The sequence below is a fragment of the Hippopotamus amphibius genome, chromosome 12, assembly GCF_030028045.1.
Source record: "Hippopotamus amphibius kiboko isolate mHipAmp2 chromosome 12, mHipAmp2.hap2, whole genome shotgun sequence".
Classification (NCBI taxonomy): domain Eukaryota; kingdom Metazoa; phylum Chordata; class Mammalia; order Artiodactyla; family Hippopotamidae; genus Hippopotamus; species Hippopotamus amphibius.
In genome coordinates this window covers 27,989,860-28,008,349 of record NC_080197.1, presented here as the reverse complement: position 1 = coordinate 28,008,349, position 18,490 = coordinate 27,989,860, and the positions used below count along the sequence as shown (strand labels likewise).

Here is an 18,490-nt window from a genome sequence, read left to right as displayed (position 1 = left end):
CTGCACCACCTAGGAAGTCCCACCACCATCTCTTCTTTGGCCTATTTGTCCACTTTCACTCTTGTCCTGGCCAGTCCATTTCCCACTCAGCAGGCAGAGTGCTCATGGTATACTCTGATTCCAAAATCCTTTCTCCTCAGTGTTTAGCTCCTCATACCATTTAATGTTGAACCAATAGGGAAATCCCTGATACACACACAGCCCCATCCACCCAGGGCACTCTGCAGGTGTAGAAAATCATATGAAGATTCAGGAGAACAGAGATGTTCACATCTGAGCCTTACAAATGTACTTGTCTGCCCTCCACTGGGAATTTTCCCCTCTCTCCACATGGTGTCCCAGCCTCACCATCTCACTGGCTCCTCTCCTTCTTCCATCCTCCCCTTCATTTCTGTCTGTCTCATTCTCTCCTTCCCACAAATCCCTGATCATTTCCAATGCAAAGCATATTTGCCATCTCTGTTTCTTTGGTACCTGCCAGCAAGGGCTCTTGGAGTCTCACATTTCCCTCAAGCAGATGGTCAAGGTCATCTTCCCATACTATATATATTTCCCTCCCCAGGAAAAACACCAATACCAAGACAACAACATTTTTACCTGAGTACAATGCAGTGCTAACATTCTATGACTAACATTCCATCATTCCAACATCCTATGGCGTAGCCCGAGATTAGGGAAATCATCACTGACCCCAAGACGCAGACCATGTAATGAAAGCTTCACCCCCCACAGAGGACATGTGTCAGTAGAACTGGACGCCCTGACCACGCTGAGCCAAGGGAGCCTCCGGGTTCCTGAGGCAAATCACAGCATGTTAACTCAGCTCTTGGGGGCTGCCATTGTAGCACACAGGTTTGCTGTGGAAGAAAATAAAAACACTATGCAGAGAAAAGCAGAGAAAGGATTCTGGCAATATAGACATCCTGGTTTTAGGGAGGTAAATGAGGCCCAGCTCTGCCCTGGCCTGTCCTGGGCAGGGGTTGGTTTTTTGCCTCTTCCTTGGAGTTCCAGAGCCTGTATATTCCAGCCTTTGCCTAGAGGACGTCTGGCTGACTTTCCAGCCCTCACGAACCATGGCACCCTGTCTTGCTGTCAGAGCAGCACTGCCTTTCCCTTGGCAAACCCAGCCTCTGTCCCCAGCCCAGCAAAGAAGAAAGGGAACTCGAAGTGACAACTTTTTTCTTAAAGTATTTTAAGATCTTTTATTTCCTTTTGAATGTCAGGAGCAGAGGGATGAGTTCATCACACTCATTCCTTCGCAGTAGACCATCATCACCATTTCCTGCAAGGCCCCTATTTTACTTTACTTGTGTACATATTTTTTGTTTGTTGTAATTACCAGTTCCCACCCTCATTCCCATCCCTCTATAGGCAACCATTCTAATGTACTTGGTATGTATTCTTTAATACGTAAATGGTCCTTGTTAGATTTGCAGTGCTGCTATGTAATATGTACTTTATAAATTTATTTTATTGTAGTGTAGTTGATTACAATGTTGCATTAATTTCTGCTGTACAGCAAAGCAATTCAATTATACATATATACATTCTTTTTCATATTCTTTTCCATTAGTGTTTATCACTGTGGTATGCACTTCTAATTTACGTAAATCATATCACACATTTTTCTTACTGCTCAGTTCTACGTTTTAAAGATCTATACATCTATACATTGATGAGGGTGGGGGAATTGTAAGGGATGCAGTTTACCAGACAGAGTGGCCTGATCCCCAGCTGTTGTATTGGCTAAAAAAACAGTCACAGCTGCCTCTTTCTCTGGAGACCTGCCCTTGGTCAAACAGAAGCCAACTGGCCAGAGAGACTCCGCCTCCCTCCCTGACCTCTAGATTGTGGCCAGTGACTGACAGACACAGGGGTACGAGAGCCCTCAAGGCAGGAACCAGTCTGTGGTGCAGTTTGTGCCCCAGAGGTCCCCTTGGGGTCATGCTGGAGTGAGTCCCAGGCTGAGACCCCCATCCTCACTTGGCCTTTTATCTCCTGGCTTCCTTCCTCCTAACAAGACACCCCACCAAAGACACTTGAACAAGAATCCTCATCTCAGGCTCTCTTACCTATGAGAGTGACCATACATTATCATCCAAACTGGTACACATTTGAGAGTGCAAGGGGTTCTATTACTAATCAGCCAGAGCAATCTTATGATAAACCATAATGGAAAAGAATATTTTAAAAAGAATATGTGTGTGTGTATATATATATATATATACACACACATACATATGTACATATATATGAATTGAATCACTTTGCTGTACAGCAGAAATTAACACGACATTATAAATCAACAATACTTCAATAAAAAATATTGAAAAATATCAGCCAGGGCAAAGGGCAGAAGCCACGACTGTCCTGCCTGAACCAAAACATGCACTGACCAAGAAGCGCATGTTGCAATGCGCCTTGGCTCGTTGCTTCTTGTTGCTGGCTAGTATCCGATGGTATACACCTAGCACATTTTGTCTTTTTTTTCCCAAGAAACACACAACTAGATTCACTCTAACTTCCTGCTACCACCAGGGAAAAAACAAAAAACAAAACAAAACAACACTGCAGCAGAATCCTCAGACATGTTCCCTAATAGGCCTGTGTGAGAATTTCTCTAGGATCATGGAACTGAAAGCACTAAGCCACATGAGCAGTTTTGGCCTCCAAGAAGGTATTCCCAAATGAGGATTCCAGCCTTACTGTAAGGAGGTAAAGGGTCACAAAGAGTGTCTCTCCCTGTTTCTTTTATCTCAGTAAAACCCCTGTGGCACTTACTGCTGGCTCCAAGCTGCTAGAAATACAGGAGTTCCCTAAGTTCCCTGAGGAAATCACATTTGACTCAAGCTTTGAGGGCTGAGTAGGTGTTAACCTGCGTTGTGGGGAAAGATAAAGATTGCTGGGTGGAGGGAACAATATACTCATTCATTCACATGCAAATATTTATTGAGCACATATATTTAAAGGCCCTGTGGCCTCAGCAGATAACAGTAAACATTTACACAGTTTTACTGCTTCCCTGCTCATTCTCTCCCAAAGATCAAAAACACAGGATCACCTGGGCTCCTAAGGCAGGAATCTACCTCCCACAAACACGCAGGGTCTCCTACACCAGCATGTGTCAAACTAAATGTGTGTTTGGATCACCTGGAGATCCAGTAGGTCTGAGTGGAGCCTGAGATTATGCATTTCTGATAGGCTTCAGGCTGCTGCTGCTAGTCCGGGGATTAATTAGCCAGGTCCTACAGAACCACAATACCATTATCACACCCAAATAATCCACATTCAAATTTCCCCACACGTCTGCAATTTTTCTTTATAGCCTTTTTTTAAATGTGATCCAGAATCCAATCAAGGATGACACATTACATTTGCTCTTCACCTCTCTTCAGTCTCTTTCATCTACAACGTGGATCTTGTTTTTTCCTCTTTCATGGCACTGACATTTTTGAAGAGTTCAGGCTAGTTGTCCTGAATATGTCACAGTCTGGCTTTTCCTGATTTTTCCTGATGTTTCTTCATGAGTAGATGCAGGTTCAACATGTTTGCAAGAAGACTGCGCAGGTGATGTGTCCCATACATTGCATCACATCTAGTCATTTTGTCCCATCCCATTTGCTGATGCTAAGTTAGATCTTGGTTGAGGGAGTGTCCACCAGATCGCTCCATTGTAAAGGGAAGTTTTTCTTTTTATAAATAACAAGTAATCTGTGGGGTAAATTGTGTGACTATCCCTTTCCTCAAAAACCTCTCTCCCAAGGTTTAGCATCCACTAATGATCCTTGCTTACTGTTCTCAGAATTATTTAAGCCTGTAATGGTGTGCAAGTGTGTATATCTGTGTGAGCATATATGAGAAAAAGATTGGAAAATCTGAAATCCATTCACAGTGACTGAACACAGTAATAAGTGAAAAGGGGTGGGAGTGAGATATGCATCTTCCTTTGGAATAAGTGTTTGGTAATTTAACTATTCCAGACTCTAAACAGTCTCCATTCTTGACCTCAGCTCAGATCTCCCCTGGGAAAGCAACACCGTAAGAGAGGCTTTGGCAGATAAAGCCTCGGGGCACTGCCAGCCCCCTCCCCAAGATTGTCTTATCCCTGTCTCCAGAGAATACCAAGACAGGCTGGCTCCAAGCCAGAAATCCAACCCTCCAGAAGCCTTGACAGGAGCTTTCTGAACTTGAGTCGACCCCTCAGTTGCCTGGGTCATATTCACAGTCTCCCATGAGTGTAAAGCGAGATGGCCAGATCTGCCCCAGGCCAAACTAAATCAAGTGCTCAGCCTAGCATGAAGCAGGAATGTCTCTGATTTCCAATTGTATGCTCTCAGATGAAGAGGCTCAGAGCCATGAGGCCCAGCTGCTGGGCAAATCCTGTGGCCTGAATTATTGATGGATGAATTCATCAGGCACACTGCCTTCACCCATCCACTCAGGTCATGTCCAGCTTATTGAAATACAGAGCCTGAAACTGTACACCATCTGCCCAGAACGAAGTCACTCTAAGTACAAACTCCTTAGCCTCCTCTGTAGCTGGAATATCAGGAAGAGCAGAGACTTTGGAGCCCTACAAACCCAAGTTCAAGTCTCTCCTCTTCCTCTGCTTCACTGTGTGACCTAATTGACTGTTTACCTCTATGAGCCTGTTTCCTCATCTGCAAAACTGGACTAAACATCTCTCACCAGTGTTATTGAGATCAAAGAAAACATCCATAAAGTTCCATTACAGTGCCTGGCATGAACTAGGCAAACAATTCTATTATGCAAACTTTTATGGTCTGACTCCTTGCCTTTGTCTCCTCTCACCATGAATCCTATACTCCAACCCCACCTCACCACCTGTCCAGCTTGGTTCAGGCCATGTGATTTTACACTATCTGTGTCACTTATCAATTTATTGCCTCTCTGCTCTAAAACCACTCTTTTTGCCAGCTCTGTGATAATGGAGCTGGACCCTGTAAATATTTCTTCCTTGCCAGCTGACATACATTAAGCCTTTTCAGTAGAGTATGCTAGAGGGACACTGGAGGAGAATGGATCTTCCCTTCCTGGCTCAAGGTTGGCTCAATTCCTGGATTCCTGGAGAGTGTGCTTTTTTCCCACTGCTTAGCCCAGAGTTTCTCCAGTACTAGGTGCTGGCAAGGTGCAGCTTTCTTCAATTTGTCTGTTACATACATTCTCCAGCTCTTAACTATGGCATCAGTAGCATAGCCAGGAGCCCCAGACAGCTCGGGCCTGCACCCAAGTCCAGGTCACTCCTACCCACACCCTCTCCTCACTCCTGGACACACATACACTGGGAGCCTGAGAGGGCTGGCCATCTGCAGAGCCAGCCACTTGATCTTTGTCCTCTGGAACTGGCTGGAAGCACCCTGGCCCAAGGCATATACAAAAGTTCACTAGGTTCCTAGAGCGGGGGGTCTCTCTAAATTACTAATCTCCCTAAACAAGCTATGTAACATATAACTAGACACTAACACCCATAGACTTTGTTTATTTTATTCCTTTTATTTATTGTCCTCCCAACACTCCCCTCCCACCACACTAAAAATGCAAGCTTCATGAGGCCAGGGACGGACTTTTGTGTATATTGTTCCCAGAGCCTAGGACAGTGCCTGGATATAATGGGATATTCAAATATTTAAGAAGTGAGGGAATGATTAAATATTGGATGAATGTATGCATGAGTAAACAAATTCTTAGCTATTAGGATCTGCGGGGAGTGGGACATCCTGGAGTTAAGGAGGTTGACTGGGACTGGGGAATGTGGTTCTCAGGGATCCCTTGGGATGGATGCCCACTGCAGTGGTCCAGTGTTCCTTTTACCATCAGCAAGTTGCTTAGCAACCGGCCGCCTGGCCCTCCGCCACCACTAGAGGGCGCGCGGGCGGGGAGACGTGAACGCGCACGCCTGCGCGGCGCGGGCCGGCGAGGGAAGCACGTCACTTCCTGTTTCTTTAGGGAACGTGGCTTTCCCCACAACGCCCGTCTTCCCTTTGCGTCTCTGCTGCAGCGGCCGGAGCTGGAGTCGGACCCCGAGCGCAGCCTTACCATGGACTCGGCCCTCAGCGACCCGCACAACGGCAGTGCCGAGGCAGGCGGCCCAACCAACGGCACGACGCGGCCGCCTTCCACGCCCGAGGGCATCGCGCTGGCCTACGGCAGCCTGCTACTCATGGCGCTGCTGCCCATCTTCTTCGGCGCCCTGCGCTCCGTGCGCTGCGCCCGCGGCAAGGTAGGGTCCGCGGCAAAACCGGGCGCTGTCTGCCTCCCACCCTGACACGGCCGACACGGACCCTTCCCCCTCCCGCCCTAGACGGGACAGACACCTTCTCTGCCCGGACACTGACCCCTTCCCAGCATTGCTCACCACCGCTTCACCACCCGGGGCCCACATCCCGGGGCTGGCTTTAGGTGCCCCAGGATCTGGGCACAGATCCGCGAACCAGGTACTGACACCGTCCTCAGATAGGGAGTGGTTTCCACCCCCGTTCAGACCTTGACACATCCCTCCCTCTGTGCATCATGGCTGACCCTAACACTGTGATTCGGGCACTAATTGTTTTGAGCCTGCTGGACCCAGCCAGACCAGCCTCACCCTCTGCTGCAGCTGCTCATCCCATCTAGGACAGTCACGCCATCCCAGGCTGTGGGTCAGCATCCATCTGTACCTGATGGGGCACTGGTCCTGACACCTCCTGAATGGTACAGTCTCTTGTCATTCCTCCTTTTATCCCAGGGTAGATTCTGGCACCCAGGCTCATCCTAGACTCTGACACCTGTCCAGCTGGAATCTGTGACCCATAAAGCGCTCTCCTAGAACCTCCAGATGAGGCCCTTGCCCCGCCTGAAAAAAAACTAACACAGGAATATTAGTTCCTAGAACCCCCAGCTCAGGCCCCAGTTTTTTGCATCACTTTCTGGAACCAGTTCCAGTCAGCCTACCCCTCAGAACCTGGCACTTTGGTGCCTGTCTTTTTAACCAATCATAGACTGCTTGGTTTGCTAGTTTCCTCTCCCTGACTACACCCAGGCTTGGACCCGTCCTAGCCTAAGCCCAGACCCTATTCCTAACCCCTAACCCTGTTCCCACGCAAGACCCTGACCCTACCTCAAAGTGGCTCTTGTCTTCATACGCTTTAAGACAGTCTTTCCACCAGATTGGGCTTACTTGCCGAGTAACTGAGCTGCCGTTGGCCTCTCTTGGGAGACTGGACCAGACTCCATCCCTGTCCTTCAACATCTGTCCGATTAGATACCTAAGAGGACTCCAGGGCCTTCCACCTCCTGACTTCCTCCCTGCCACCCTTCTTCCCTATATTAAGCCCTCTCTAGCCCGTTTCACCAATGGCTTCTCACTTCCTGGCAGCCTCTCCCGCTGTCCTCCACCACCTCCTGAACTGTAGCTCCCTGCTGTTCCTCCCCCACCCAGACCTGAGGTTGAACCTTAGCGGAAGCCATCTTACCCAAAGAGGGCAGACCCACAGAGCAGCTGCCACTTTTGAAACTGCTCAAGCCCAGGTTCTTGAAACATTACCCAACTTGAGCAGTAGCTGAGGCCTACCACCTTCCTTTCCCAACATCAGAGAACTTGCTGCTGGTTCCCTCTGTGGTCAGATGCAAACGGAACTGGTCAGGCAGGGCTTCAGTTGGCACCATTTGTCTTACTCTTCTGCCTCCTCTAAGCAGAGTTCAGGTGCTTTCAGTCTTCCTACCTTTGCCTTTCAGGCAAACACTTGGTGCAGGGGGAAGTTCTGAAACAGATCAGGACAAAGGAAGTGAAGGGCCGCATGGAGTGAGCTGGGCACTTGATGTGAGGGGCTCTCCAGACTTTTCTCAGTAATTCTCCTTGGCACCTTCTACACATAGATTACTAATCTCTTCAGAAAACACTTTCCAGACAACAGAATTACCTGGACCTCCACTGTTGTCCAGGGCAGAGGGATGCTGCAAAGAGGAGTGGATCAGGGCCCTGTCACCAAGGAGTTTAGGTGTCTGGATGAGAGAGAAATAACTAGATCTGTGATTGTAATACAAGTAGTGCTGCAGGGTTTGGGGAGAAACATTGAGCATACCTGGGGCAGGGCAGGGCGGCTTTGTGCCAGAAGCGGGCTCGAGCCTTGCCGTAGAGGTCAAATTTCCTCCAGAAGACATTCTACTCAGCAGAAACCAGGGAAGCAACTGTACGAGGCAGTTTGGGAGATGGTGGAAGGTCTGGAGTGGCTAGAGCAGAGGGTAGGGATAGAAGAGAGCTTTAGATCTACTGTAGTATCTAAATACCTCTCCCCAGCATCTCCTGCAAGACAGTGGGGCTGGAAGAGTGTGCATGGAATTGCAAACGGCCTGACCCTTAGTAGCCTCCACCACCAGTAACCAGGGTACTCTAAAGTTTACAAGCCTTCACCCTCTGATTCTCCCAGCAACTGAGTGAGGCAGGCAGAGCCAGTTCTGTTATCACCATTGTACAGAGAAACTGAGAGGCAAAGACATGACTGCTCTGCCAGTTAGGGGCAGAACCAGGGGTCCCTAGTCCGAGTCCAGGGCTTTCTCCTTGATGCAGGTGCCTCTGAAGACCCATACAAGTGGCATTTTGGCCAAGGGAAAGGACCGGCCAGATGACTCCCTTTTTCTACCCTGAGTCCTGTTTCCCTGATCATTTGGCAAGGAGAGAAAACTGGGCTTGGGGGCCCAGGAGTTGCGACGTCCCACCGGTGTTAGACCCCCACCGTCAGCTGAGAGAGGGCATGTGGGGACAGAATTCTCCCCGGGGGCAAGCTGTCCATGACAGGCAGGGTGAGTTGTGAAGTCACGGGAGAAGGTGGAGTGTCCAGGAGCGTGCTGGGAAGAAGTAGCCATGGGAGGAGCAGCTGAGAGCGGTGTCCATCCCCGTCAGAGAGCTCTGTTCCCAGAAGGCGGCAAATCCCAGCAGCAGCTACTCATCAGATCACTTCAGAGGCCTTTGGCCTGTAACTCAGAGGAGCCCCTCAGCCAGCTGGACGGGGCTTTCGCTCTGTGCCAGGCCCTGGGCTGGATAACAGGGGTGCCAGGACAAAGAAGGCCAAGCCCTCCCCTCACAGAGCTCGGTCACCAAGGTGAAACAGCTGTGTGACCAGCCGACTGCTAGAGGAGGTGGCAGTGATCTTTGCGGGGGTGGGTGAGAGCTCCGCAGGCAGGACAGGAGGAGAGGGAGGCGTGGCATGACAGGTGTGTTCTGGGAAGCAGTGAGCAGATTGATGTGAGCCCAGTACAGCTACTCAGGTGAGGTAACAAGAAGATGCTCCAGGATCCTGCAGCCTTCCTGAGGTACAGAATCCTGACGGCAACGCAGCAGTTAATCTTCATAGTTACTACATATTTGCATTTGTGAAAATTCAAGCAACACAGAAGTGTAAAGGAAATCCCCCCCTTCCACCCCATACCACTTCCTTGGAAGTAACCCAGTTAGCTGCTTGGTGTGCAACCTTCCAGACCTTTTTCTGTGTATGTACAGACATATGTATGTGCCTGTGTATATAAACATATGTAAATTTATTTTTATAAAAATAGGATTTTGAGGTACATATTGCTCTGGAACTTGATTCTTTTTTTTTTCCTTAGTAATATGTCTTGGTCATTTTCCTATGTCAGTACATGTAGATGTACCTTGCTGCTTTATGGCGGAGAGGGTAGGTCACACACACCCAGAGTGCAGAATTCCAAAGGCACAGAAAAACAGAGTAAAATCTCCCTCCCACCCCAGCTGCCCGGTTTCCCTCCCCCGAGGCAGCCCCTGTTACCTGTTTCTTGGGTATCCATGGAGAGTCTCTGTGCCTTTACAAATAAGTAAGCATATTTTTCCCCCCATTTTTGCTATATAACTGTTACATTTTGTTATAGATACGCTCTTTTTTGCACCTTGCTGTTTTTACCACTTATGTGTTGGAGATCTAATACATCAGTACTCATGGAGCAGTTGCGTTAACAGCTGTGCGGTGTCCGCCTGTGCCCCACAGCCATGGTTCTCAAAATGTAATCCCTGAGCCAGCAGCAGCAGCATCACCTGGGAGCTTCTCAGAAATGCACATCTGTTCACAAGCCCTCCTGGCGATTCTGATGTGCATTCAAGTGTGAGGGCCCCTGGTTTGGAGTCCTCCGCTGGTCAGTTGGGTTGTGTCAGTCTTCTGCTATCACAAGCCATGCTGAAATTAATCTCCTTATACATTTGTTACTTCACGCTCTTCTGTGTATTTGTAGGATAAATTCCTTGAAATCGATTTGCTGGGTCAGAGGCTCTGCGTGTTTGATTTAGATGGATTTTATTAAATTATCCACCTTAGAGGTTGTACCAGTTTATACTCCCACCCACAATGACCTCAATTCTTGTTTAATGGCTGCTTGGTAGTCCATTCTTCAGGGGTTTATGAATTGTTGTGTGATGCGATCAGGTCCTTCGGAAAGAGCTCCCGACAGAGGAGGTGCTAGGCAGGAAGGGGGCTGGAGAGGTGGTGCTGGTGGAGACTGCAGTGGGGACAAAGGGCTGGGGTGGGGAGTAGTTCAGGAGATGCTCAGGTGAGTGGGTGCACATGGCAGTGAGGAGAGGAGACCCTGGGGAAACAGAATGGTCCACACATTCCAGATCCTTTCTAGGGCATGGCCTGGAAAGCAGAACTCCCAGAGCTCCAGCTGAGCCAATGGCTTGAAGCCGGCATCCATCTCCCCTCACTGCTTTTGCCTCCACCCTGATAACTGAGTATCCAGAATGTCACTGGAAACTAAATTTATTTCAGCTCTGTGTCAGCTCCCAAAACCCCCCCACCCCACCCCCCACGTTAATGTTTTGCATTTCATGAGCCATTGCATTTGTGTAAGAACATCTAGTTTAAAAATCCAAATTGAATCAGTGGAGAATCCTGACAACTTTTAGCATTTTTGTAACTACAAAGATTCTGTTGCCTTCAGGATTCCATTCCTCAGAAAGGTCAGAGGCTCCCTGAGCATCTTGTCATAATTTTCCAGCAGAAATTTCCAGATAGGAAAGGTAGAGGGCATCTAGGGGGTAATAGCCAAGAGTTTGGGCTCTGGAACCAGACTGCCTCAGTGTGAATCCTAGCACTGCCACTCACCAGCTGTGTGACTTTAAAGCAAGTTACATCACCTCTCTGAGCCTCAGTTTCCTCATCTGTAAAATGGGGCTATTAAAAGTACCTGCTTCCTGAGGTTCTTGTGAGTTGAAATCATGCAGAGGACCTAGAACAATGTTTGACACCTAGAAAGCACTCAGTAAATGTTATCCGTGTCATTGTTGGCCAGATTTCAAGTCTCCCATTCTGACTCAGCATTGCATATGGGATATTTCTAATAGTCACCCACGGAGGAGACCAAATTCCTCTGTGTGGTGGAGCATCTGTCCAACCTGGTTTGCCATCAAATAATTTTAAGCCTCTTCCTGCCCAGGATGCTGGGCAGAATTGAAATGAATGTGTGGAAATGAGCGGTAGCACTGGTTTATAGATGAAGCCAGAGGGCATGTGGTGTGAATGCTTTCACACCACATGCCCTGCATCTGCCAGTCCTTCTGCCTGGTAAGCACTTCCCTTCCTTGTACACAGAGCAAACTCCTCAACTCAGTCAGCGTTTATCTGGCTCCTGCTATATACCAGACCCTGTGCTTGGCCTTCAAGGCCTTTCTTAAGTGATATCAGTTCTAACCACCTCTGACACTTCCCTACTTCCTTGCAAAAGTAGTGGCCTGTCTGCTTTCTCATGATTCCCTTGTACATAATAATGATACAGATAGTTTATACAACTTGTGGGAAGCCCAAGGCACAACGCTAAGTACTTTCAATGCGAAAATCATCCAATCCTGGCAACCCATTTTACAGCTGAGGAAATCGAGGCTCTGAGAAAGAAAATAACTTCCCCAAGGTCGCGCAGCTGGAAAGACGCAGAGCTGGCAGTGCAGCTAGGCCTGCTGACTTCAGAGCCCTCTCTCCACCACTGGGCATTCATGCCATGTTTCACGGCAATATGTGTGTCTCTGTTCTGTCACGTGTCACGCTATGTGGTGATATGCTGTTTACATATCAAGGTCTTGGCCTAACTGCCAGTGGACTCTTTGAGGTCAGGAGCTCATTTATTTTTGTGCCCTCCCGCTGCTGCACAGGAAGTACAATGACTTTGTGAAGGGACGCAGAGAGGGTGATGAATTTGCCCAAGCCCCACAGCGCAGTGCTGCCAAAAGCTGAAACCAAAGACTGGGTGGGAGAGAAGAGGGAAGGAAGATGACCCTGCCTCTCACTGTCAGTATTGCTCACCTGCCCCAACCCCGCTCCCAGCAAAGCTGTCAGAGAGTGACTCACACACAGCTACCTGGTCCCTCCAAGAGGGGCGGGTCTCCCTTCAGCCCTGTGCCTGGGCCTCCTCAGCCATGCAGATGTCGGGGTTTGGTTAAAGACCTCCCCACTTGCCTCTCCCTGATAATCACAGCTCCTTAGACAGTCACAGTACTTTACAGGTTGTCAGGCTCTTTGACATCTCATACCTCATTTGATTTAAGTCTCTTGGCCCTTTTAGAGGTAAGTAAAGCTAGAGATGGTCATCCTGTTTGACAGATGAATAAACTGAGGCTCAGGGAGCAAATGATTTGCCTGAGTCACCCAGCAAGCCGTTAATAGAGCGGTCACTTTAGATGCATCCTTATGCAGTGACATTTGCAGGGTCCTTGACTGAGCATTTTGCCCAGCACAGAGAGTATATGGAGAACATCATGGTCCTGAAAGCTTTTGACTTGTAAGTTTATGTTAAAAAAACATTTTTAATATACTATTTATAACATACTACTATTGATGGATTTTCATTAGAAAGTTTTTTGTCCTGAATTCCATGGAGCTGATTTAATTTCCTACCTTGCACTGTTACTCCACTTCCAATTATTTTCCATTTTGATAATACTGAAATGATTTTGCTTGCATGCCATTGGTTTTCATGTAAATAATGATCCTCCATCAGCTCTTAACCCAGATCACATTCTTGGCAACTATTGCATCTGCCATTGTGAATTTAATTTGGCTTTTACTCTGACCGGATTCAGTTTTCCCAGTCACACTTCTTGAGTTTGAGTTTTGTCAAGATTTGCTTCTCCTTGCAGTTGGTATCTTCCCATGTTGGGTTTTAGCCATTGTTAGTTTGGTTATTGTTGGTTTATTTCCACTCATAATATTCACTGACTGCTGGATAAAAGACTGATCATATTTACGTCTCAGCTCATCCATAAGGAAACTGGAGGTAGTCTTCAGAAGGCCTAGGACCTCTCTGCTGCCACCAGTGTCCAGGGTTTTCTCTTTCAGATATTACGTACCCTCTGCCTCTGCCGCACGTGCACTGGGTCCTCCCAGGACTGTCCCTGTCAGGTCCAGATCCCCTCAATAGAGGGAGTATCCTGCCCCGGGGTGGGTGGGCAGCAGCCCTGGCAGAGGGAACAGCACTAGCAAAGCCTTGAGTCAGGAGAACGTGGGGACCCCTGAGGCACCTCAGTGATGGCAGGAGGGAAAGGAGATGAACGAGCTGTTGGGGCACCAAATTCCCACCAGCATCCAACCCTCGGAGGCCAGAACCACGCCCCCCACTCAGCAGGGCCTTTCTTCTCTCATCTAGAATGCTTCGGACATGCCCGAGACCATCACCAGCCGGGACGCCGCCCGGTTCCCCATCATTGCCAGCTGTACGCTCTTGGGGCTCTACCTCTTTTTCAAAGTAAGTCCTTTGTCACCTGTTGTGTCATTTGGTTTAAATGACTTTATTTTATTTTGTTTTATTTTTCCCGTCACAGGAGACATGCATGTTCATTTATAGAAAATAAAGAGCAGGAAAAATAATAATTAACCCCTAGACCCACTACCCAGAGGCCCCACTGTGATGTCGGGGGCTCCTTCCCACCAGTCTTTATTTCCCGTCTCTGCAGAGCTTGCTGTTTGGTTTCCGTGATGCCAGTTTGGTTTCATTGTACTCTTCATGTCGGGGTGGGGTATAGCTGTGTCTTGGACATACCTCTACCATACTAATCGCTTTTTTTTTTTTTCCTAATTTATCGAGGTTTATTTTCCCAATAAAAGTTACACAGGCTCAGTGTTGAAAACCTGGAAAACACAGAAAAGTAAAAAGGGGAAAACAGCAGCCATCCAAAACCCCCCTGCCAGAGACAGTCACAGAGTCCCTTTGGAGGTGTGTCCTTCCTCTGCTTCTCCCTGTGCATGGTTCCTCCGTAGCTGTGACCACGTGGTGCATTCAGTCCTGTAGCTGCTTTCCTCACTTCACATGGATTACATCATAAGCATTTTCTCATGTTCCTGCAAACTCTCCAACTTTTTTTTTAAGTATAACATACTGTTTTCTGATGATAAAAGTGATATATGCAGAAAACTTAAAGAGAGGGAACAATACACAGAGATAATCACTATTAACATTTTGGCATATCTACTTTCAGGCTTTTTTAACCTAATGCTAATCATTTTATAACTAATTTTTTTAATCATACATTACACGCCCTTTTTTCAAGGATAACGTTTTTTTTGGCTGTGCCTCGAGGCCTCTGGGATCTTAGTTCCCAGACCAAGGATCGAACTCATACCCCCTGCAGTGGAAGCACAGAGTCCTAACCACTGGACCGCCAGGAAAGTCCCTCCTCAAGGATAACTTTTCATTTACATTTTAAAAATGCGTATACATAGTTTAAAAAAAATTTTTTTTCAATCTAAGGGAAGGTGCAAATGAGCCATAATCCTCTCCCCGACATAGTTTCCTGTGAACTCATTCTATTACGCATAGATCTACATTTATGTAAAAAAATGTAAAACAAACATATATATATCAAACATATGGTTCTTACCAAGGAGATATTTTTGTGTCAGCACAGAGCTACCTCATCCTTTGTTACAGCTGCTTGTGGTTCTGTTTCATGGATGGGCCCCTGAGGGCATTCAGTGGTGGGATGTCCCAGCACTGCTGCCGTGAACATCCTCGTGTACATGTCTAGATACATATTGTCAAGTATATCTGCAGTAGGATTACCAGAAAAAACAGCATCTCCATTTGTAATTGGAACAGATAGTTCCAAATCCCTCTGATTATACCAATTTGCATCCCCTCCAGCAGTTACAAGAGTGCTGGCTTCCCTTTACTCCCACCTACACTGAGTAGCCTCAGAATCCTTTATTTTTACCAGTCTGTGAGTGAGTCAAAAACATAATTTTTAATGCCTATTTCCTGTTCCATCACTCCCTTATTATTGGATCAGAACTACTCTTTTCAAAGATTTCAGAATATCTCCACAAGCAGATACACCACGGCTGACTGACAGTGTCCCCTTCACTTTAAACAGAAAACATCATTCTGATTTTTACTCTTATAAGTAAGAGTGCATCAAATAACATTAAGTATTCACTGATTTTTTTTTTTTTTTCTTTTTTTCCTGGACCTCAGGAGAAGAGGTGAATTTATCACATGCTTCAGTTCACAGCACACTGTCATTGCCCCATGCCAGGCCCCCTCCTTACTTCCTTCACCCCCTTCACCCCTGATGCCCATCTCCATTTGCCACCTTCATTTCCCTTCACCAGAGGCAGCTGCCCTAATGCATTTGATTTGTGTCCTTGGATGTGTGTCTTTATATAAAATATGGTGTTAGTGTATCTGTGTGTATGTAGTGAGAGTCTAGTTTCCATAAGTAGAACTGTGTTCTTTTCCTCTCCCCTGTACTCTTGAGGCCTCTCTGTGGCTCCACGTACACCTAGCCCATTCCCTCTGACTTGGCTTTTGGCAGATATTTCTCAAGCCTTTGCTGTGCTAAGTGCTAGGAATATACACCCAGGCCTTTGTCTCAGGACCATCTAACATTTTTAGTATTTAGGATTCTCTCCTTAGGCTAGATTCCCCAGAAAAGAATTTCTGGCAGCAGAGGGTGTGAACATTTTTACTTAAGGCTCCAGATGCCTGTTGCTCAGCCTGTCCTCCTCTTCAGGCAGGTAAGCCCCAGCTTGCCTTGTGCCAGAGGACACAGGGTACCTCCTCCCCAGGTCACTGGAGCGTCCATGTTGAGATGTCTGAAAGGCAGCTGCCTGGATAACACAGCCACCAGTTTCCTCCCAAACTCCAGACTGGCCACTGGTTGTGGTTTGCTTAACAGTGACTCTCACTCAGCCCTTCTTTCCTCCTCTCCTGGTTGGGGCACTGGAGTTTGCTGCATTTCTCAAAATCATAAAATTTACCTTATCCCACCTCATTTAAACCTGATTGCTTTGAGGCAGCGTAAAAAAATTAAATCCAACAGCATAAGAAAAATATATAAAGGAAGAAAGTGGCGTAAAGGAGAAAAAAATAAATTAGGAAAGAGCAATGAAGCTTTGGGTAAGGAACATACCTAGACGCCATGTTCTAAACTCTAAAGATTTGTAGTCTTGCCAGAAGTGCCTCTGACACAGGTGTGGCTCTGACTTTCTGGCAGCCAAAGCACAAAGAGAGTGAGACCTGGTGCACAGTTTATAGTCCACACAGTCAAGTCAACCAGAAGCTCAAAGGTGTGGCCAGAGAGGAATTTTTCCCCAGGGCCCACGTTGAAAAAACACTGTGCGAGAGGCTACCACATCTTCACGCCTGCATGGGTGGGAGCATTCACACTGTAGCCACTGATGCGCTCGTCCATTCAGTCCTTCTACAAACATGTATTGCGAGCCCGTTGTGTACCAGGTCCTGTGCTGGGGGCTGGGGAGAGAAACAGCTGGCCCACCCCACCCTCAAGGAGCTTCTTGTTAAGTGGTGGAGACAGACACCAGTCAAGCAGTCACATAGATAAACGTGAAGTGACAGTCCTAGAAAGTGCTGGGAGGGTGAGGTCTGTAGCGCCAGAATCTACTCCTGCCCAATCCCCCATCTCTGATAGCAGTACCTCGTCCACCTTGCTGCTCAGCCAAAAACCCTAGGCGTGTTCCTCCCTCCTCTCAGCACGAGCCCTCGGCACACCCCGCTTCTCTAGTGCAGAGCATATCTGGAATCTGACCCCTGCTTGTCACATCCCTCGTACCCTCAGCCCAGGGCACCATCCTCCCAGGTGCAGCGCCCTCCTTACTGGGCTGTCGGCTTTGATTTTTGCCCTGTGGAGTCTGCCTTCCACACAGCAGCAGAGGAATCTTCTCAGGCCGTCAGATCAGGTCACAGCCTTGCCCTCAGCCCTGCAGTACCGGCCTGTCTTACCCAGATGAAGCTAAAGCCTTTTTCACGGCACTGCAGGTCCACCTCCCTCCTACCTTCCCAGCGTCGTCTCCTGACACTCTCCTTCCTCCCTCGGCTCCAGGCCATAGGCCCTACTGTTCCCTGCACACAGGAACACGTGCCCACCTCAGGACCTTTGCACCCACCCTTCTGTCCGCCTCAAAGACTTTTCCCCCAGCTACCCTCACAGCCACTCCCTTACTTCATTAGGGGCTCCACTCCTAAACGAGAAGGGAGTGTCGGAGGCTTTCCCAGACCACCTGTCTGACAGAGCCCCACCCAGCCCGGCCCTGCTTTGCTTTTCTTCTTAGTGCCCCTCTGTACCTGACAATGTACTGCATGTTCATCTCTTTTGAGATTCTCCCTCCCTGGCACATGAACTCCATGAGAGCAGGGGCTTTTCTGCGTCTGCCAGTGCTGAGCACAGTCTGCACGTAGCAGACAGTCAGTAAACATGAGCCGAATCCATGGAGGTCACGTCGAGGAAAGCTGCTCGGAAGCCTGGGTGAGGAGAGGAGAGCATCCTGGGCACCAGAGGGGCATGTGCACGGGCTGCCCGTGGGTGGGAATGTGGCACAGCAAGGCCAGTGTGGCCACAGCACGTAGAACAACAGGGAGCATGGCGTGAGCCGCAGCTGAGGAGGCCTGTGGGGGTCACCACGAGGGCGTGAGAGGCCAAGGGAGGATGTGGGCCTTAAGCTCGCAGAGAAGGGGGAAACTGCTGAGAGGCATTAAGCAGGGGAGCCAGGGCATCAGGCAGATCTGGGCACAGCCCTACTTGAGAGTGGCCAGTGGCCCCAGGCCCACACCACAGCACGTTATTCCCTCATGATAATAAATTAAAGACAGCGCAGCAACCGTGGAGGCGTATGGCACGGCCTCTCCAAAGTCTGGAGTTAACAACATGTGGCCACTGGCTTTGGAGCCCTGTGAGAGAGAACGTTCCTCGGGTTCACCTAACAACAACAGGACCAAGAAGCAGCGGTCAGGGCCTGCCGTCAGGACGTCAGCATCACCGTGGGGGGGTCGTCCAGAGGAGCATGGAGCCTGGGACAGGGTGCAGGTGACGCATAACGGGGTGGCCATTGTAGGCGGCTCCCTAGATTTTTGAGCAGAGAGAAGGAAGCTTGAAGAGTGCGTTCTGAGGTTCAGACGGCTCTCTTGGGACCCTGAACTTCAGACTCCCCTCCCCCGTGACTCCCATGCAGGACCCTCAACACACATGATGTTGCCAGCAAGCACA

General features: G+C 48.4%; 1 protein-coding gene across 5 annotated transcripts in view; it reads left to right on the top strand.

Moving 5' to 3' along the window:
• The first annotated feature begins 5,951 nt into the window (after nt 1-5,951).
• The window catches only part of HM13 (histocompatibility minor 13), a 37,883-nt gene continuing 25,344 nt past the window's right edge, over nt 5,952-18,490 (top strand). For 4 of the 5 annotated variants that reach the window (XR_009048377.1, XM_057701701.1, XM_057701700.1 and 1 more), the window contains exons 1-2: nt 5,972-6,241; nt 13,639-13,737. Coding sequence is in view for 4 of the 5 variants with exons in the window: in XM_057701701.1 (XP_057557684.1) it covers nt 6,059-6,241; nt 13,639-13,737 (282 nt within the window). In the remaining variant the exon portion in view is untranslated. Of the gene's footprint in view, nt 6,242-13,638; nt 13,738-18,490 lie in introns of all 5 variants that reach the window. The other variant, XM_057701702.1, reaches the window with a different exon arrangement.